Genomic DNA, 22,499 nt, shown 5'->3' with positions numbered 1-22,499 from the left:
AACAAACCCTCATATACTACATATAATGATTTTTGTTATTCCAACAAACTCTATGCTGAATATTTCGGTCAGTGTATGAGTTATATATTTATAAAATTAATTGCAAGAGTATGAAATGTTCGGTTAGCCCTTCCTTAATATTATAATTAAAGATGCTTACATTTTCACTAAATATGGCGGAAAAAGGTTAACAGAAGCAGTAGCAAGGAGGCACGTAATTGTTGCATACGATACAAGCAAATAACAGCAACAGAAATTATGGCCGACTTATCGGAATTCACAGTGTCATCATCGAATCCTTTCACTAACACCGGAATTGGTTATGAGGGACCTTGAATGAAATTCAGTTTTTGCAATAGACGTGGCCAAAAAAATGTAAGCTTTAAAAGCTTATGTAGCAGTGTTTGTGTATCTCTCAACCATGCATTTAAAAGCCGTTAGTGACTTATCAACACAAAACTTTTCTGGTAGAATTAAGAGGGATATTGGGAACAAAAGCAAATGTTTTCACTCTGACAATGGATTTTTGATTCTAGCGCACGTGTTTTTTCTTCTTATTACAAGAAAATTGCATATCATAGAATATTAATCAAAAATTTTAATCAAAAGCGCAGAAGAAGCGAAAATGGGCTCTTTTCAATTAATTTCGGCCGAGGCTTTGCGAAGAATTGCAAAACTGAAGAGGGACGCTGAAAATCAGAAACGGCGCATTCGCAGGTGCGTTAATCGAGTCTCCACTCAGGCAGCCATTTTACTGCGCATCAATCAAATCGAAAATCGCAGCGTAAAGGTCATGGCCGTATGTCTAAAGGGCGTTCGTGGTTACCCTGTTGTTCGGGTACTACCCATTATTCACGCTCGAGAAGTACCTAAAACTTACCTCAAACAATGAGGTATTGCAGGCTATATTTGGATATGAAATTCCATTTTGCTCTCAAGTGTACCAATACTAAGTGTCGGAGCGTCCTGAATTTAATGATAAGGAGATCACTGAATGTGTAGCAAAAATTAAGCATAATTTTAGGAAGGGCGCAATTAGCCCGAATGAGCATCAATTTGTGTCCCCGTATTTTTTAATTGAAAAACCAAACGGAGGAAAACGATTTATTTTTAATTTAAAAATGTTAAATAAATAAATTGTTGCACATCACTTAAGGATTGGAACACGGTAACACAAATACTGTTGACAGGCGCCATTTGACCTCGATTGACTTTGAGCACGTATATTTTCTGATATCAGAAATTTATTTATCCTTCCGGAAATTTATTTTTTCCACGTATGGCAATTGTACGAATTCAATTACCTTCCTCATCCTGCATGGAAGTCGCTAACCTTAGTTGCAGGCAAATTATCAGGGAAGCGTTAACAAGAAACAGGCACCCGAAGGATCTTTGCAATACAAACTAGCGTAACTATCTGAAAGCACATTAAAGCTGTATAGTTAGCCTGGTGTGAGTTTTGTTAGAAAAAGGCACTTTCACCCTTTGAACCTACGATTAAAAGGTTTTGCAAGTAATATTTTAGATTTCCTGACAAGTATGAGATCCAACAATGATTTAAAACTTGATCATCTTTCTAAGAAGCTTGCTATTCTGTTAGCACTAGTAACGGAGGAAGGGTTCAAACCATATCCAAAATAAAAATTTTAAATATTACTTTTAATACTAACTCAACCGAATTTGATTATTTACACTTTTACTGAAAACGATAAAATTTTGTCCAGTGACAACTTTACAAGCATATCTTCGCAAACAATTAGTAGATGCATAAAGCTAGTTATGCGAGAGAGTGGCCTGGACGTAAATATTTTTACAGCGCACATCACACGACATGCAGCTTCTTCAACGGCACTCCGATGTTGAATACATTAACGATTGGCATTACTCAGGTATATTTGGGAACATATTTTCACGGAATTTTGTGAAGAAATTTCACACACTGACCAACACATTGGGCATAAAGTCTGCTGGTCTTATGTAAGGTATATGTAGACTAGAAGATATATTAACCCGATTTAATCCAGTTTCAGTATTACGACACATCATTACCAGAAATAGACGCTCTCCGAATTTCATTAAGGTTCCTTAAATATAGACCAATATTTAAGTTATAAAATCAACCGGATATTTGAAAATCCTTATATTAGGTATAGGGCACTAGGGGAAATATTGAACCAATTTCACCGCCTCAACCCTCCACGAGGGTGCCGACTGGAAATAGATACCACAGGTTCACGTCGTTAGTAGTGAGGTGTCTAGCTAAGGTCAGGCTTCCTATCTGGGTGTTCGGTACTCTTCGATAGTGCAGCATCCAGATAGGAGGTCTTACCATGGTAGGAGGTAAAGGGCTGGATCAAGGTGTCATGCGACCCGTGCCGAAGATCAACCTGGCTGGGGGCCCTTAAATAGCCCAGTCTCGCACGGAGCTTACGGATACCTGGCGCCCTCCGTAATAAGGTAGCCTTACTTGCGTAGCGGGGGCTATGCGCAAGCGGACATACTTTACCCTACACTCGTGGGTCCAAAATATGAGCCAAAACAATAACATTATAAATAAAAACAAAAAGGAGTCCGGACCTCCTTCAAAAAGACCGGAGGGAGCGGGTTGCTCCCAGAGAAGAGCAGCGTTTGGCACGAGCTCGACAACAGCCAAAGCGAGGACAGGAGCGAAGCTTGGTCCTGGAGCAAAGGCGAATACTAAGGGGGCAGTAGCCAAGGCTGGCGCCACAAAAACAGCAACGCTGGAGGCAGCCCATACCAACCCCTGTAGCCAAGGCTTGGCAGCTAAGCAGGAGAAGGTGGGAGATGCTAAAAGCGAAGCTGCCAGTACTGGGTCAGCCAGAGAGTGGCCTTCCTTCAGGATTTATGACCCGGCAAAAGCAAAGTATGCAGAGAGGCATACCTGTTGAAGAAGGTGGAGCTGCAACCGCCAAACAATGAGGAGCTCACAAAGGAGCTCCGAGAATCCATTGATTGCGCGAGAGCTGTCCTACCTAACTTCAAACTAGAAGTGCCGGTAGTGGCAACAAAAAGACAAAGGTCCGCTGAAGAGGCTAAGCCGTCAGCTAAGAGACCGAAAACTAAGGGCGTGACGCCCGTAAGATCTTTTGCTGATGTGGCCCGAAACGGCATTGTCATTGGTGTACTGGATGAGGGTGATCCCGAAGGAAAAATCCCCAGAGCCCAATGGAAATGGGTGCAAGCCGCACTGACGAATGTGGCTTTGGAAGTGCTACTTAGCAATCCAGGTCCACCCCCGTCATGTGCGGATGCCGGATGGTATCAAGGGCAAATAAAGATGATAGCGTGTGACGACGAGAGATTGGTCCAGCTATATAAAGCAGCAATAGCTAAGGTGGGAGAGGTCTACCCCGGAGCCAAATTGGTGGCGGTAGACAGGAAAGATATCCCATCCCGACCGAGAGCAAGGGTATGGATCTCGCCTACACCATCGCAGCCGGACCAAATAATGCAGCTCATAAGAGCCTGCAACCCAAATCTGCCAACGGAGGGATGGAGATTCGTCAAGGCCTTTGACGACCCCGCAGCAGAATCTGGAGTGGAGACGAAGCGAGCCACAATGCAGATTCTGCTACTTCTAACAAAAGAATCCGTAAAACCGCTAGCGAAAAGTGGCGGAGAGATCAACTACGGACTCACAAAAGTAAAGGCGATGCAGGAGAAAACTTGGCATCGGAATCGGAGTGCGAAGTCGAGGAAGATCCAGTGGAGTCCTCGAGCGACGCAGAGATCACGGATCAAGGTGAGTGTACTTCGGGGTCTGAACTTGCGGACAGACTCTCTAAACTCTACACTGAGAGTGAGCTTTTAAGCGACTCTCATGATGATGCAGAGAAGACCATAACTAATGCGTCTTCTCCAAATTAATTTACACCACAGCAAACTAGCGTCTCTAGCCCTAGTTAACCGCATGGCAGAAGAACGGCCTGACTTTGTCCTCATTCAGGAGCCATGGGTTAACGGAGGGCGTATATGCGGTCTGAGGACACCAGGTTACAATCTATACGCGAATGGTTGTGTAGGTAAGCCTAGGACATGTATATTGGCTAACAAAAAGCTTAATGTCTTTTTATTACACAATTACAGTAGTAACGACACTACAGTGGTAAGCTGGGAGACGAGCAAGAGGAAATACCGGCTCGCATCATGCTACATGCCGTACGACGAGGTAGCAGTAGCATCGCAGCTGTTCAAGGAGCTGGTACGAGACGCCGAAGCATCCAAGTGTTCGATCATACTTGGATGCGACTCCAATGCGCACCATAATCTATGGGGAAGCACGGACATTAATGAAAGGGGTGAGTTGCTCTTTAATTATCTAATAGGAAGTAAGCTTCTGTTATGTAACAAAGGTAGTACGCCAACATTTATAACCAGAAACCGACAGGAAGTATTAGATATAACACTGGTATCGGAAGAACGGGTGGATAAAATAACACATTGGAGGGTATTGGAAGAACACTCCTTCTCAGACCACCGCTACATTGAGTGTATAATTGAAGAAAATTTAGTTAGGGAAGAGAAATTTAGGAATCATAGGAAAACGAACTGGCAGATGCACATGCAGGAGCTAAAAAAGCGTATTCCTATGATTCCACCATTCCAACCGGAAAAGAAAGAGGACCTAGACATCCTCGTTAATCGATTCACAGAGTCTTGTCGTCAAGCACTAGAGGTAGCTTGTCCATTAACGCACAGTAGGGGAAGAATTAGACCTCCTTGGTGGACCCCAATACTTAAGAACATGCAGAAGAATTGCAGGAGGCAATTCAATTCTGCCAAACTATCCCAAGAAGATATAGAGTGGGATAACTATCACAACCACCTTCGGGCATACAAAAAGGAGGTAAGAAAAGTAAAAAGAAATTCGTGGAAATCTTTTTGTAGCGACATCGAAGATACAGCAGAAGTGTCCCGACTGAGAAAGATAATGACACAGTCGAAACATAGCATCGGATACCTTCAGAAGCCAGATCACAGCTGGACGGAATCCAGTAAAGAGACTCTGGGCCTACTAATGGACACTCACTTCCCAGACAGTTCCGAGAACCTCACAGGGGGGCATATAATGGGGAGTGAAGTAAGCTCAGAGACCCCTCCGCTAGACACAGTGTCAGATGACAATGTTTATTGGGCAATAGGCAGCTTCAAGCCTTATAAAACGCCGGGACCAGACGGTCTATTCCCGGCCCAGTTACAGCAATCCCTGAGCTACACAATAAACTGGATAACAACCATGTTTAGAGGGGCGCTGAAATTGAACTATATTCCCTCGACATGGAGGGAAGTTAAGGTGATATATATCCCAAAGGCGGGCAAAAGCTCACATATTAATCCAAAGGATTTTAGACCAATTAGTCTTTCATCATTTCTTTTAAAAACGCTGGAAAGACTAATAGAAATACATATAAAGGACATACTAAACCCAAGAAAAATGGCAGTTTCGCAGCATGCGCACTCGAAGGGTAGATCCACAGAAACGGCATTAAGCTCAGTGGTAGCAGAGATTGAAAAATCTCTGGAAATAAAAGAATAATAATAGCCTTCCTAGACATAGAAGGTGCCTTTAACAACATCCAGCCGAAGGCCATATTGAGCGCGCTTAAAGATCTGGGCATATCTGAGCCTCTCCGGAAATTAATTGAACAGATGCTCTTGGGCAGGTCAATTATTTCAACGCTGGGAGCTTCAACGATGTACAGATCTGTCCGAAGGGGTACACCCCAAGGAGGCGTGTTATCCCCACTTCTCTGGGTCCTGACAATGAATAAAATGCTTGTGGACCTAGAAAAGAAGGGAGTACATGTTGTGGCCTACCCTGATGATGTGGCAGTCTCGGTTAGGGGCAAGTTCCCGAACACCCTCGCTAGTCTCATGCAGATAATACTAAACGAGATTAATCGATGGGCCGTATCATGCGGACTGAATTTAAATGCTAGCAAGATAGAACTAGTATTGTTTACTAAGAAACACAGTACTCCCGAAATCACGCCGCCATTTTTAAATGGCACCAGGCTAACGATAGGGGCTAAAGCAAGCTACTTGGGACTAATTTTGGACAGGAAGCTTTTTTGGAAACAAAACCTGGAAGCGAGGGTAAAGAAAGCTGCTACAGCGCTTTACACATGTAAAAGAATGGTGGGGCCCAGGTGGGGACTGACACCTCGGGTGGCTCACTGGCTGTACACAGCAATTGTAAGACCGATCATGACCTACGGGATATTAGTATGGTGGCCAATTACAGAAAAGAAATATGCGATTAGAAGCATGGAAAGTATACAAAGAGCAGCTAGTATTTGCATCAGTGGAGCTCTCAGAACTACGCCAAGCCAGGCACTCAACATAATTTTACACTTGCTGCCAACAGACTTATATTGCAAGCAAATGGCAGCGAAGTCAGCTCTAAGACTGAGGGAAGCCTCCCTATTAGTCGCCTGTAACAAGGGACATTCTAGGATACTTAGGAAGTTCCCGGTTCTTTCCATAACTACAGATTTTCGCAATCCGGTGGAGCTGAACCTAAATCCGGTCCTCAATATTACCTTTCCCTCCAGAGAGGAGTGGGAACGGGATGTAGTGGACAAGGAAGAAGGGATTAGCTTCTATACGGATGGTTCCAAACTGGATAACCGAGTAGGCGGCGGTGTCTTCTCGGCTAAATTAGATACCAAAATCGCCTTCCGGTTACCAGACCACTGTAGTGTCTTCCAAGCAGAGGTCACTGCAATTAAAGAAAGCCTTCTTGTACTAACAAAAAGCGTAATCACAACAAGAAGTGTATTTATATATACAGACAGCCAAGCGGCTTTGAAATCTTTGATGTCTCATAGGATTTCGTCGAAGACAGTGAAGGATTGCCATGATCTTCTAGCGGATCTGTCATCCTATTTCACTGTAAATCTGCAATGGGTTCCAGGACACAGTGACATCCCTGGTAACTGCGTAGCAGATGAACTAGCCAGAGCAGGCACCACCCTACAACTAGATCCTGGTAAGGTGGACATAAATATGCCTCTGGCTACGTGTAGATACCTAATCGACAAACATGTCATTAATATAGCCGAGTGTCAGTGGAATCAATCCCTGACCTGCTCAACCAGCAGGCAAACGTGGCAAGAATGGAATATGAGCCGCACATGCCGACTGTTAAAATTCAAGAGGAATGATATAAGAACTCTCGTAGGAGTACTAACAGGCCACTGTCTAATAGGCAGACATGCAAGTAGACTTGGCGCGCCATATAACGACTATTGTAGAAGCTGTCAGGAAGTAGAAGAGGAGGAGACCATTAAACATCTTCTATGCGATTGCGCAGCACTATATAGGAAAAGAATCGCAACCATGGGTCGTGGGTTTCTTGACGACGTCTCGGAGGTTGCACAGATAAAACTTGTCACACTGATGAAGTTCATCACAAGTACGGGGTGGTTCAGAGAGGAGCCAGTAGAGTGAGGGGATCACAGTCCCAGTGGTATCACAATGGGCCTCCTAAAGGCCTAAGTGTGTCGAATGACAGCCACTTTACCTATCTACCTACCTAAGGGCACACTACTATCAGGAAAAGATTATCTCAAATTACAAAACTAGACCTCACATCGGTTGACCGATATTTTCGATTAAAAGACAGCACTGGGGTCCACATATGGGGTTTTGAAAAGTTATGATTCGATTAAACAGATTTTAGACTTGTGATGAAATACCTCAAATGCACTATTTGTGAAAAGTTTTATTTCATCACTTACTCTCTATTTATAAACTGTAAAATGAAAAAATCGGATTGAAAATAAAATTGTTATATGTCGGAAGTAGGCTTTGCTACAGACGATACCAATGCACTAAATTTGGTAAAAACTTGTCTGTGTTCCTTGAGATATAGGACTTCACCTAAAGTAGGGCGATCCCACGCCCAAAATTTTGTTGTTTAAAAAATAATCGTTATATAGGGAGAGCGCGGGGTTACCAATCGATTTTACCCATTTTCACATTGTTGGAGGAGATGTTCAAAATATTTGTCCTCAGTGAGACAAGCAGTGGCAGGACCACGCCCACCTTTTCAAATTTTTTTAAGCACATTTCCCTTTTTCTTATGCAATTCGTTGTACCAAATTAAGTTTGTGTCTTAATGTGGAGCTTAGTTATGGCACCTTATAAGTTTTCGAGTACTGCCTTTTGCAGGCGGGGTAATGATCCAATTACGCCCATCTGCAATACCAACTTCCCTTGGATGTCAAGGAACATTTATAGCAAGTGTTTTGGTACATTTTTCCTGACAGATTGAAAAGGTCGTGTCGTCTTAAACACATTTGGCAAAATTTTATCAATGCTTGTCGATACATCGATCCGATCGTCTTTTCGATACTATTGTAGTTATACGTTTGCGTGGTACAAAGCTTTGTTTCGATTGCAACACATGCAAGCACAAACAAATGACTTGCAATCCTTTTCTATCATGCACTGAGTAATGTTTTTATCAGAAACGTCCGTGGATAAATAAAATTAAGCACGAATTCGTTGATGTACAAGAGTTGGTGATTCGGCCATATATTATTTACACTCATTAAAAGTTTTGTCTACTTCATCTGTTTCGACAATACGAAGTTTACAGTTGGGTTTATTTTCTGTTATAAGCTTTTGTAAAAGTTTTGTATGTAGCACAATTTTAAATCCATCAGATTCCTTCACTATTGAATAGAATAAGCTTGGTATCTATGCTATAAAAGCAACTTTGACAAATAGTGGTTTATGGTGTGGCACCTCTCATGTAGTTTTTAAACTTTAGGTTGATTTTATACCGTATATATGGGTCAATGTGTAAGCAATATTACAAACTTTTTTCGAAAGATTTCCACCTCTTCGGTTGACAGTCCCGTCATATTCCCAATATACAACATTTCGCTTCTTTAGTTGAGTATCCTATATCTCAATAGAAGATGCCTCAAATAAAATACAAATATTTCGATTAGTTTACCTTCCCTCAGCTCGAAATATCTGGGACATGAAACAAAATATAGTAATGAAACTAAATGATTTAACTAATCTTTAATATAAATTGATATGACATTAAATACGATTTATAAGCTTGAAAAACTACTAATATTGCATTTACATTTAAAAATTCTCAATATAAAGCTTTGTCAACACTGAAAATATAATATTTTTCCTCCTTTAGGTCCTGCAAATTGCCCGAATATAAAATGTTTTGTCCTTTTCTTACTTATTAAATATTACGTTTTGACAAGATCTTAAAATATATATTTTCTTTAACCCTTAAATTGGTGGGTATAAAATGTTCTGTTACATACAAAGGAAATCCAAGTTTACGGCAGAAATTTTTGAGAAATCGGTAATTTGATGTAATTAAAATTCTACAAATATACAGATATTTGTTATTTAAAGCGACTTTACCGTGTTAACGCTGGTATGTTTTCCAGATTTTTTTTGTTTTTTAAATAATTAGAAATCATTTTCCAATTATGTTGATCGTAATTTACCATAAATGGTGCTATCTCTTCAGGATTCATTATGACGAAGGAATTACGATTTGCCAGGTTCGTTAGTTTTCCTTCCATTGTATTTTCCATCCAAAGATATGGTGTAGTGTTTAAGAAGTCTAATCTGTTTTGTTCAACTAAAACTATGGGAATCCACCAAATTTTGTTTTCTTGATCTTGGACATCATGCGGACGTTCGCGTAGAAACATTTTTTGGTAAATTTTGGCTGTGTTTGATGTATAATTGCGTTGTAATGAAACCACTGGCAAGCGATCGGTAGAAATCCAGGAATCAGCTATTTCAGAAATGTTGTATAAAGGATTTAGGTTGCCTTCTTCGGTAGTCCGATTATTAATAGCTTCCCAAATGATATTCGCAGAAAATATATTGTTTGGTTGACAGCTAATCATTTTTCGAATTCCAAATTTTAATGTGCTTTTACTTAGTGTGTAATTAAGCATTCGAAGTACTAGCTCTGCCTTGAAAGACGCAGATTCCTGCTTCATTACGGTAATACGCGAATATGGGTAACGTTTACTTAGCTCATAATATAAGGAGTATAGCATTGTCATTGGGTATCCTCCTTCAAAATCATATCCAGGATAAATCTATAAAGATTGTAACAATAATTTAAGTAAAATCAGTTGGGGTTTATTTATAAGTTCATATTAAAATAATAAACCAGCTCAAATATAAAAAAGTTTCAATATTACAGGTAAATCTATCAAAGTTTGGCTGACATCACCGGTATTCCTTCTTTTGCGAGCGTATAAATATGGAAGTGGATAAAATCAAAATAAAAAAGTTTAATACTAATAATTTCTTCATTTTCTTCGAAAATCATCAATCAACAATCATCATTCCAATATAAAGGAAATTATATGATACTCTTGTCTCTCATAAGTACATTTTTTTCCAAAATATCTGAATTAAATCCAAATTTAGTATAAATTATTAAAACAATAATAAGGAAGCTTATCAACGGCATCAAGTGATTGCGGCATAAAGGCTGCTGTCCGTTGGAAGCGAAACAGCGGGCTGGCGTAATCGACCGGAGTAACCCCCTGGAGTATATTACTCAAGAGCGGTAGAGCTGAAGCTGCTATATGCACTCTTCCCAAGAATGGAAGAAGACCCGGGCACACCTATACAAACTTTCAATGTTGCGGGGTTAATGGAGTAAAAACCCTACAATATAAAGACGAATTCTCACAACAAAACTGGCGGATGCACTGCAGTTCCACAAATGAAAAGACCTTCATATACCAACGGAAAGCTAGATGGCACTGAAGGTCACCAACTCCGCCAAGGAGTACGATGAAATTTTATACGGAAGGTTCGGAAAGATGGCATGGGGCGTAGGTAGCGTATACCTTCGCTTCAAAATGAAAATACGCTGGAGGAGTGAGAGATAGAGTATGATCTAGGAGAGATCCTAGAGACCACCTTGAAGTTCCAAGACGCAGGTATGGATGAACCGGAGATTCAACTCGACCATGAGAAAAAATCTGTCGAGCTCCTTCTTAATTTAGAGAGGATCGGTTGATCGGCTTCTATCGGCTAACGTATTGAAAGCACAGCAGTCCTACATGAAAGGCAGATCCACTGCGACTGCACTTCACTCGCATGTTGGAATATTTTGGTTCGATTTTATCCAGTTTTGGTAAAGTCTCTAGAGCTCTGTCAATATTTATGGTTAGCGAGTGAAGTGCAGTCGCAGTGGATCTGCCTTTCATGTAGGACTGCTGTGATCTCAATACGTTAGCCGATAAAAGCTTGTCTAATTAGGGGTCTAGAATATTTCAGAAGGAATGATGTTGGACTTATTGGTCTATATTTATTTTAATAAAGGGGATTTCCATTTCCCGCTTTCGGTATGAATACGACCGTCGCCTCTCTCCAAAGTATAGGTACATAGTTAAACCATTGTGCCATCAGGTATGGTAACACCAGCACTGTTAGCACATTGTGCATCGTGACTGGAAAAATACCGTCCAAACCATAGAATTAAAACGGTACGAAGCCGTTGATTGCCCAAAACCTTTTGATCTTCGTTATGATATCGGAAGGGGCGTACTCTACGTAATCTGCTACAGGTTGGAAAATGAAGCGTCAATACACCCAGGAAAATGCGTGTTTACAATGTATTTCAGTGATTTCTTGCGACTAACTAAATTTGAATTACATCCAGTAACTTAACATATTTCGCTTAATTTAAATGAAACACCTTTTTCTTTATTGCTGCTCTACGGTGGTACGTGTTGAAATTGTTGATATATGTTGTTATTTTGCTAGTGTATTAATAATTTTTTTTTTTACAGTTTGCGATTGTAATCTTTGCATCTTCCACTTTTAATTAACTGATTTTATTGTTCGGCGAATTGGACAGCGCTAATTCATAAACATGAATTAGACGATTTTTCCTTGTTTTGAATATTTTCACCCTTTTATTCTATATTTATGCATATGTACATAATATATAGCATGGCTCACATAAGTATTTTTCATAACTCTTGCAAACACTTAATTGTACTTTTAAGAATAATAAGAAGCTCAACCTAACTAATTTTCATGCATTTGAACGAAACTACTTCTGAAGAGCAGGGAAAATCTTTTCATCAAATTGATGTTCCACTGGAGGCTACCTATAGAGTGAAAGATTAAAGATATTAGGTAAAGCGAAAATTTCGTTCGGTTTTTTATTGATTTTTCAAAAGATGATAACTTTGTGTACATTTGTCCGATTTAAGTCAAATATGCCCCGTTTTATTCGTAAACTTGTTGCCAACGAGATGCCAACTTCATTATACCCCTCTCGTAGAAGACTGCGTCCCTATTGCCAAAAAACTCGGAGAGCCAATTTTCACAAGCCTCTCTTGAGGCCAACTTCTCACCATTAAGCGCGTTCGCCATGGACAGGAAAAGATGGTAATCACTTGGTGCCAGGTCCGGATTATAAGGTGGGTGCATTAGAACCTCCCACCGAGTTCCAGGAGCTTCTGGCGAGTCACCAAAGAAGTGTGTGACCTGGCGTTGTTGGCAGTAGAGGGCCGAATTGAGCGTTTGGCCATAGGGGAGCAGCTCGCAGTAGATGATTCCTTGCTCATCCCACCAAACATACAGCAAAACCTTCCTGGCCGTCAATCAAGTCTTGGCCACCATCTTCCCCGAGCTTTGACCACGACCGTTTGCGCGCGATGTTGTCATAAGTGACCCATTTTTCATCGCCAGTCACAATCCGCTTCAGAAACAGGTCGATTTTGTTGCGATTTGCAGATGGAAATTCGGTCCATCATGTTTTTTGCGTTAGTTCGTGTGACACCCAAAAATCGAGCTTCCTTTTGAATCCAAAGTTATGCAAATGGTTTCAAACGCTTTTCTGGCTTATCTTTGGTTCCCCAGCAATTAAATAAGTGCTCACGTGGCGGTCTGTTTCCACTATTTCTATGATTTTATCGCAATTTTCGACGACAGACCTCCCGACGCGTGGTGCATTTTTGACATCGAAATTACCGGAATGGAACCTAGCAAATAACTTTTGTGTTACACGTTCGTTTACAGTATCGGGCCCATAAACTAAATTAATTTTTTCAGCTGCTTTGGCAGCTTTTTCGCCTTGATCGAAGAAAAATTGTAAAGTAATTTTAGCGCGAATAAACACGTTTTCAGCGCCGTATAGCATGACATGATGCGGCACGTAACACTAGTACTATGGACAAGAACTCCATCTCTTATATAAAAACCGAACGAACTTTTTACTTGACCTAATATATGTGGTGATACCAAAAATTACAAAGGAAAACTAGAAGGATTTCTTTTTTTGATCCGTCTGTCTGCACAAGCGATAAAATGAGTAAAACTTGAGATATCTTAATGCAACTTAGCAAATGCATTCCTTGGCACACTTCAGATGGGTAAAATTGAACTTTTACTAGCCTAAAAACATATGATTTTATATAATGTGAAGTAAAATCTATACAATTAAGTTACGTATATAACATCATTCAAATTGCCTTCACGACTTCATTTGCAGGAACGAATTCGATGAATCCATTTTCGAGTACTTTCTCCCCTAAATCAAGTCGTATGTCACAAATAGCACGCTCAATATTGATTTCCAAAGTTTGAAGAGAGTCTAGTTTATTGCTAAAGACCAATGACTTCAAATAACCCCACAGGAGTAGTCTAATGGTGCTAAATCACAACTTATTGGAGGCCATTCAATGTCACAATTTCTTGAAATTATCGAATCTCCAAACTTTTCTCAGCATAATTCGGTTATTACACGTGCTGTGTGGGACGTAGCCCCGTCTTGTTGAAACCAGATGTTGTCAAGGTCCACTCTTTCCCATTGCGGCCATAAAAAATTGGTTATCATCGATCTATACCGATAATTAAGGACCCATGATTCCACCAGACCAAAAACCACACCAAACTGTCAATTTAGGTGAATGTATTGCCGGATGAATCGACAATTTTGTTTATTTACCGCACCAATCCCCACAACCATTACTACCATAAAATGGCAAAAGCGCACAAAAGGTTGCAATTGAAGAACGATTATTTTGATAATAAAATTGAAAAATTTGTAAGCGCTGTTCTTGCGTATATCTTTCCACGATGAAATTGTAAACATTGCTAAATGCAATAAAAAAAATTTAAGATCATGATATTTTAATTAGGGGGACGTGCTTTATTTGCCATAATGGGGTGTGGTGACCTATATATAGTAAAAGTTAATGAAATAGCAAATATTACTATGATGTTAATGAAGACTTTGATGTGGGCCCCATACCCTAATATAATATAATGATTTCCGTCATGCTGGTTGTCTTTTTCGTATTAATTTCAATGTTGTAACTTTGGTTTACCTATATCCTGTATGGTATATGTACAAGTATGTCTCAATAAAATGAAACGAGAATATCTCGATTAACATTTTGCGCCCCAGTAGTAGAAATAACGGCTATGTACCTTCCCACAGCATTTCACGGTTAAGTTGATTTTTATATACTCGTATATACATATTTCGGACGTGAAGCAAAATTTTGTACTAAAACTGAGTGAATATACATATGTACCTATATGAATATAGTGTACGTTAATTTGATAATATTGAATGCATAAGCAAATTTTTTTCATTCAAAATTTTGCCAACAAATATTTTTCCACCTTTGAGATTTGCAAACTGTGTTCTTTCTTACTTGAAATATTACAAAGTGAAAGAATATTGTAGATATTAGAATTGTGTTACATGGTAAATAGTGATTGTAGTCCGATTTCCCCAGCTTCATATACTCCATTTTAAACTGTAGTGTGAACGTCCATTGCCCAATTTTTACCTCGAGGCATATGCATATATGATGTAAGGTCGTCCACCGCAATAGCTACTGCGAGTGAAAGAGCTGAACCAGAGAATGTAGTAGCTCAAACATTAAATCTGAAGCTGAATTACTTTTTATTCTCTCGCAACATGTTGCTACAGAGTATAATAGCTTTGTTCACCTAACAGTTATCTGTAATACCTAAAAGTAATCATAAATCGTAAAAATTTAGATACCCGTATTCCCTCCTAGCTTGCAACTGCGGAAAATATTGTTATAAGACAAAACAATTTTTAGCGCATGCTCTCCAAACCCACATCTGACCAACATATCAAGTCCTTGTTTCTAGTGTTATCATAATTGGGTCATATCTGCTTTGTTATTTAGCAGCTTAGTATTGATAACTTAGGCTGCTCTTTATTTTCCATTTTGTTTGTTGATATTATATTGTTTCTTTAATGCAGGCTATCGTTGCCTCAAAAATTCATATCTGGGAAACGAAAAAGAGCACACCTCTGAAAATTTCAGAATTTTTGTAGATATGTTAGAGGTATAATATAAAAAATTTTGAGGCCAAAATTTTTCCGTGATGGTTAGCTTTTACGATTTTCCAAAATTGAAAATTTTATAATTTGGTTTTTTTAAAATGTGCCCTCTGTAAACTCACCAGCGTTCTTTGTTTAATATTCAGTAGTTTCTGACATATTAAAAAAAACTCATAAAATCGGGAAAACAGTGAAATTTTCAGTTTCGTATAGCACTCAGGAAAATTTGTTCAAAATCTTTTCCTTTGCCAGAACTTGGTTTTATGATAAGACAATACTTTCCATCAAAATTCATTCGATTCGGTGGGGGTCGCGTACAACTATTTGACGATTGGACATGAAATGACCCTGATAGTAGTAAGCTCTTGACTTAAAACAAGGTAAAACCGGGTCAATTTTTACATTAAAATTTTCCTTATATAAAGATTTTCGAACTTCGGGATGACTTTATTCCGTATATAACGGTATGTGAGATATCTTAAAGAAATTTAGAGAGCGTCTCTTTCTCGGGTCAATACTTACATTAGCCCCCATATAATTAATATACGAATTTCAAACTTCCGGTTGAATATATACCGTATATTATCGGTCACTATATTAGCTGTCTTAGCAAAATTAGGTGACCACATAATATTGGATATGCTACTTACGGTGTTTGTTGCCAAACTTTTTTGGAACGGCTCGTCCGATTTTGATGAAATAAGTGTGCTTATCGGGTACGTCAGAGAAACGGCCAATATTAATTTTTTATTTTATGTTTAGAATGTCCCACCTCAAATGTTTTTTATTTTTTGGAACATGTTTTTTGTTTTATTTTTACGTGATGCAGCATTGAAAAATACATAAAATTCTACCTTTTCATCCTTATATGCTCAAGACCAGAATTTTAATCGCACTTTTTATTTAATATTATTCCGTTCCATCGACAGATCCACAAGATGGCAATCGAAAGTAACAATTATAGTGGGACGAACACAAATGATGGAACAAAATCAAACCTACAATAAATTGCCAGAAGCAACTAGACAGCGAATAACGAGTAATAAGTAGAGAAGCTCGAATAACGAGTAATAAGTGTTAAGTTGTTGGAATTAGAAATAAAGACAAATGTATAGCCATTAAATTGAGAATATAATTTAACAATCTAGCGATCGAACTTGCCCTTTCTGCCAGCTATTCAAGATTTTTCTATTTTGTATGCACACTGAGATACACTTGTGTCGATGAGAGTATTTTGTGAGTCGACGATTGTGCAGAAATCGGTCGGTAATTTTATGCATCCAGGATTTTCATGTACAGGAAATTTTCTATTGCCAATAACTAAAAGTTGTTTTGAGAAAGTTTTAATATATCATCAGTCAATCGAAACAAATAGTAGACGAATTTGGGTTCCTATGCAGTTTAAAGTAGCTTCAGGAAGCATACTGTCTCAATGATTATCATCTTCTAGCAATTCTAGTATCTTCACACGTTGGATACTGTTGTGCATTTCTTTACGTATATTTTGGAAAGGCAATGCTCAGGTGACATAAACCAAAAATTGTCACAGATAAAAGGACTCAGTCTGCCTTAGATTAAATGTATTATATACCTATACTTGTACCCGACCAAATTATTTTAGCACGATCTCGTTCATGTTTTTGAGATGCTCAACTAAATGGATATCTGCTGGATCCTGTTTATGGATTTGGAAACCGAAGATACGCCAGGCAACTCCATGGGAGCTGATAAACCGGTCAGTTTGGTAATTCATAACTTAATAATTTTCATTTATTGGAGGAGCATATACATCAGTATTGTCAATTCAAAATTCACTTCCTTCATTCACATACTTGCAAATATTTTGATGCTCTTTATCGAACTGAAGAACTCAACATTACATAACATATTGAATGTTTTACTAAGCAAATGTGAATATGGTACTTGAGAGTTGCACTGATAGACTAAAATGATATGTACAGAAGCGCCTACTACGATCGAGACACAAATAAGACCAATAAAATAAAAAATGGCAAAAACTGTTAAGAAACTGATAAATAGGAAGCCGGCTTCGTTTTCATGTTTGCCTACTCCGTAATGGCGGGGATAGCTGATGAAATACATGAAATTTATAGTATATCACAATTATTATATTCGATTGCCAGCTTGTGGATCTGTTGATGGATCGGAATAATATAAGAATTGCGATTAAAGTTCTTATGTTGATCGTATAAGGGTGAAAATAAAGAAAATAGATCTAGTATATATATTTCAATGCTGAATCATATAAAAATTAAACGAAAAATTTTGTCCTAAAAATTTAAAAATAATAACATTTGTGATGGACCAACTTAAACATTTAGGGGTATAAAAAATAGATGTTGGCCGATAAACACACCAAATTTCATGAAATACTTCAACCTTTCAACCGTTTCGGAGAAGTTTGGCAAAAAGCACCGTGATACGAGAATTTTATATATTAGATTGTATTAGTTAATCTATATAGCAGACGTTATGTCGAGTATATCGGTCAGTGTGTGAGTTATCTTTATAAAATTGCTTGGAAATATACGCTCTAGCGTACTTAAGTAGTGTCAAAAATTAATGAAATCTGTCCCGATGATCCTGTATTTGACTTTCCATCGGGTTTGAAACCATTTGCAAATGTAATTATGAATTGAAGTTTACGTCTGATGATATATAGAAATTGATAAGATACTAAATTTGATTGGAACCCACTCAGTTTCTTAGGATATTGCTTGTTCTTGCTGAGTTCTTCGTCAACGTTTTTTAATTTGAAACTTCTGAGAGTATTTTTCCGACTTTGAGATTTGCAAATCGCGAGAGTATAAAATGTTGGGTTACACACGATCTTCTACTAGTATACTACTCTTATACTAGCTTTAGATTGGACGGCACGGTGTAGCTAGTAGAGTGCATTAGTGAATGATCAGCGGACGGTAATTGGGTAGCTGATCGCGAACCCCTTCCTATGCCGGATATCGGCTCTTCGGATGTGTGACCAACCTTTTCCGGATGATTCGTGGGACTAAATATGAACACAAACAACAACAAAATAACAACAATAACAACTGACACCTTGACGACCACCAGAACGACAGCAAGGATAATGGCAAACATTATTTCTTCCAACCAGGAGACGATAAAAAGCTCTACCGGGCGTAGGAGCCAAATTACGCCAGTAGTAACAGCAACAAAAACAGGGGATTCCAATCAAAGTACCTTAAGCCTAACATAGGTATGGAACTAACCGTCAACCTCCAAAGCAGCTAAGAGTACCAACCAGACCACACTGGCTGCCAAAGGGGAGGTACAACGTAAAAGTGAAAGAAATCTCAAAATCAGCAGAGGAAGAGCCGGTAGCAGAAGACAGTCTTCGTACTCGGAAAGATAGCCAAGGATCAGGCTGCTGGCCCCTCAGTTGACGAAGAGGAGATTAAGCACCAGACACAGGTTGTGGAGAAGTATAAGAGTTTCCTGAAAAGGAAGCAATCGGAACATTCCGCGGTGACCGCCAAAAAAAACACGAAGAAAAGGAATCGCTCCCATAACGAAATGTTGGAAACTCTGCCCAAAAACTCAAGTAGCAGGGATTTGAAACAAACAGTACTGTTTAAATGAGTATAAACTCATCCCGCCAAGTACACCGCTTCACCCGGAAAATAATGACACACCCTAGTATAACCAACTACAATACACCACACTCATACATCCCCACGCGGGATAACACAACACACCAGAGCATCGCGCCTGTACGCCACCTCAGCAAACAAAAAGGATGATCTCCGCAGCAGATACTCCTCATTCGAAAAAATAACGATCCTGCGCGCAGCTCTTTTCATTCGTTTCGACCACCAGCCGAGTTAGCTCTGATCGACACTGCTCCGCACGCGTTTACTTTTCTTGGTCAGCCGAATCCGGACCTTAGCGGAATTGAATGGACACATCGCTTCGCTCACCATCGGACCCGTTTTTCTATAATAATTTTAATTGTAACAATATCTTGTTATAAAATAAAAGTCTCCTTTTATTTCGTATTTCAAATCAACCCCATTTTCACTTACATATGTATATACATATGTATAATATTTAACGCGAATGTAAGTGCATTATCAGCAATTTAAATTCAGTGGTGGGTGTTTCCCACTGAATTGGGCACCCATTTAAACAAGTACAAAAACACCTGAACACTTTCTTGATGTGGCCACAGACTGCCTGCAAGTGTCGGTAACAGACGAAAACTCCTGATCTAACACCATTCAGGAGAGATGGGTGGCGATAGACGTCAGATTGTCGAGCCTAGTATTAAGCTACATTATTGACAAAATTAGCTTCTTTGAAGGCCTCAAACTGAGGCTCCTACCTGCTAAGGATATCCCAAAGAGACCTCGTGTTCGCATTCGGATGTCTCTTCTAGAGGAGTCAGGCGAAAAACTCCTGAGGTACATTACGCTGCAGAACAAGTCTGTAACAGGAATAGACGACTATTAATAAACAATTAATATGCGACCAGATAAATTTGCAGCACTCAAAAAGTGCTACAAGTAGTCTGACAATACTTACAAATGAGAGGGGCATCGACATTAGCCTAATACAGGAGCCCTGGGTCAGAGATGACACAGTCGAAGAGCTCAACAGCACCAACTACAACATTTTCCACAAACGAAATGAAGGTATACAAAGGGTAAGCATTCTCAACAATAAAGATATAAATGAATTTCTTTGCTGAAATTATAGAACAGCAGATACCGCAAAGGTAAGGGTGGAACAAAAGAAAAGTAATTTCTTTGTGGCACACGATAGAGACGTGCCACCAGAATCACTCAAGGAATTAACAGATGGCAACAAAGAAGAAGACATCCTAATAGGTTGTGACGCAAACGCAAGACACACTCTATGAAGAAGCTCCAGAACAAACATCAGAGGTGAGTCACTCATACATTACATCCTAAATCGCAATTTAATCATATGTAATAGAGGCGATAAGCCAACCTTCATATTGCCAAGTTCGGAAAGGCTTTAGGGATGGGAGGAATTGCTGGCTCTCACGCTATCTACAAAGACAGATCGCCTTACCGTAGATGACTAAAGGGTCTCCAAGGAGCTATATATGTCGGATCACTCCTGGATACTTTTCAACATTCGCGAGCAAAGCAGTACTCCTCTCAAATATCGAAACCTTAAAAGAACAGTATGGGATAAATTTACTGCGACAGCTACTAAAGGCTAAGAAATAAGCAGGAATAATAATAAAACCAGAAATACTCAAGAGCTAGATACAGAGGTGGAGAATATCGAGAAAATTTTATCTACCTCTTTCAATCAATCCATGCCGTCAACCTTTAATGAAAGTTATAGGACCAAACTTTGGCAACCCTATAAAGATATCATGAATCAATACAAAGAAGCAGTCTGGAAGTTAGACAGACCTAATGCACATCAAAAGAATATTCCAGGCTGAGCAATATACTGTCCAAAGGACACACCAATATTGAGTAGCTAGAGATTCTTATAAACACCCATTTCCTGTGAGGTTAGCAATCTATGGTAATGGATGTTCAACCAGTACAAGGCGCAAGTACACCAGACCATATGCATAACGGCATGCACCACCACCACAACAGCAGGCTTAGCATATTTTGAGCTTGCTGGAATGTGCGGTACAGCCGGACCAGAAAACTGCAGGAGCAAGTTTATTGTATTTATATTGGAAGAAAGTGAAATTAGTAACATTTAGCTCGACCATTTAAACCCAGAAGAACGGACAAAATTAAGTAAGCTATTAAAAAACAAGCTATAATACCCTTCAGAGGTGCATTTCTTTTAGTAACCACTATATCTATGACTACATTTGAAAACGTGACTTGCCAACGGTTTGCATCCAACGGAAAGCATTTTGCCAGTTCTTTCTAGCCAGGTTCTTTGCTATAAACAATCTTCTATTCGAATTAAGGTTAGTTATTGAGGTAAATAGATCTTTTAGACATTTACATAAATTTTAATTTTTTAAGCTGATTGATAATTCACATTAAATTAATGGAAAACAAAACAAATTATAACATTTATAGAAATTAGAAAATATATAACATATAATAATATTTATTATTCTATAATACTTTTTTATATGATATATAAATTACAATAATTACATCTATGACTTACACTTTATATTATCATACAAACTTAAATTTAATAATATTGATTCTAACATATATCTATATATATAATATATCTATTTTCTAAAGCTTAAAATTATTCCGTCATGGTCACTATATGGTGTTTCATATGTGATACATGAGGTCATGCAGAATCCATGTTTGTCCATACCCAATCTATTGCTGTTTCCTGTTTTGTTGTGGCGACCTTAGCCAATGAAGATTGAAATCCTAACTGTTGCAAATGAGTTAAGGCCCATGTCTCGGCAAAGCATAGAATATCAGCAGAACAAATCAGCTTGTCTGATCTGATATCTTCAATATGCTTGTTTAGGCTCCTTACATTTTGATAATAAATATCTAGACGTTGTTCCGATTTTTCAGTCAAAAATCTGTAGCATGTCGTTAATGCTCCATCTGTCTTCAACCTATTAAGTTGAGTTTTAATTGGATCCTGCGGTCCAAATGGGTTCGGGGGAGAAAAGTCCCGATTATATACAATCCATTGGCACTTGTGGCTCTGCTACATCCTACATATATGGATGGCTTCGTTCGGTATCTCATTAGAGGTCTTTTCCCTGCTTTTGATTAATTGGATGTCAGCGTGTGTCATATTTCCCTCTGACATGTTATTTAAAGCGATGGCAAATGCTTGATCTTCATGCTGGCGCATTATTTCAGTGAGCTCAAAGTACCGAAATTAATCCTAATATCTATGAGATTGGCATGAATTGTGTTTAATGTGTCACTATTTAGTGGCCGAAGATCGCCGGAAGACTGGTTGACGGGGAGTGAAAAAACCGAATGAAGGGTTAGGCCTACAGTTCCAAATGCTGCTTTGCCAGTGGGTGCGCAGAGTAACACCTTGGCTGTTTCGGGGTTGGTTCCTGGTACACTATTAGCTCGCAATGTCAACGATTGATATATAGTTGTTATAAGCCGACTCTTGTCCACTCCAGCAC

At 39.0% G+C, this 22,499-nt stretch overlaps 1 protein-coding gene and 2 long non-coding RNA genes across 10 annotated transcripts in view; 2 read left to right on the top strand and 1 right to left on the bottom strand.

Moving 5' to 3' along the window:
* The window catches only part of LOC106623794 (aminopeptidase N), a 206,452-nt gene that overhangs the window by 30,027 nt on the left and 153,926 nt on the right, over positions 1 to 22,499 (bottom strand). For all 7 annotated transcript variants that reach the window (XM_036374029.2, XM_036374026.2, XM_036374027.2 and 4 more), the window contains one exon: positions 9,427 to 10,121. In XM_036374029.2, the coding sequence (XP_036229922.2) occupies positions 9,427 to 10,121 (695 nt within the window). The remainder of the gene's footprint in view (positions 1 to 9,426; positions 10,122 to 22,499) is intronic.
* Positions 116 to 11,734, top strand: LOC118683067 (uncharacterized). The gene is made up of 3 exons (XR_004978893.2): positions 116 to 4,043; positions 4,108 to 4,319; positions 10,229 to 11,734. It is a non-coding gene; the product is annotated as an uncharacterized lncRNA (long non-coding RNA).
* On the top strand, positions 17,757 to 21,418 carry LOC118682484 (uncharacterized). Of its 2 annotated transcripts, XR_004978320.2 has the most exons (4): positions 17,757 to 20,055; positions 20,120 to 20,307; positions 20,360 to 21,156; positions 21,210 to 21,418. It is a non-coding gene; the product is annotated as an uncharacterized lncRNA (long non-coding RNA). The 2 variants fall into 2 exon arrangements; XR_004978318.2 differs by having other exon boundaries at positions 20,360 to 21,418.

This window comes from Bactrocera oleae, chromosome 2, assembly GCF_042242935.1.
Source record: "Bactrocera oleae isolate idBacOlea1 chromosome 2, idBacOlea1, whole genome shotgun sequence".
Lineage (NCBI taxonomy): Eukaryota > Metazoa > Arthropoda > Insecta > Diptera > Tephritidae > Bactrocera > Bactrocera oleae.
Note: the sequence above shows the minus strand (reverse complement) of the source record. Positions and strands in the feature narration are given on the sequence as shown.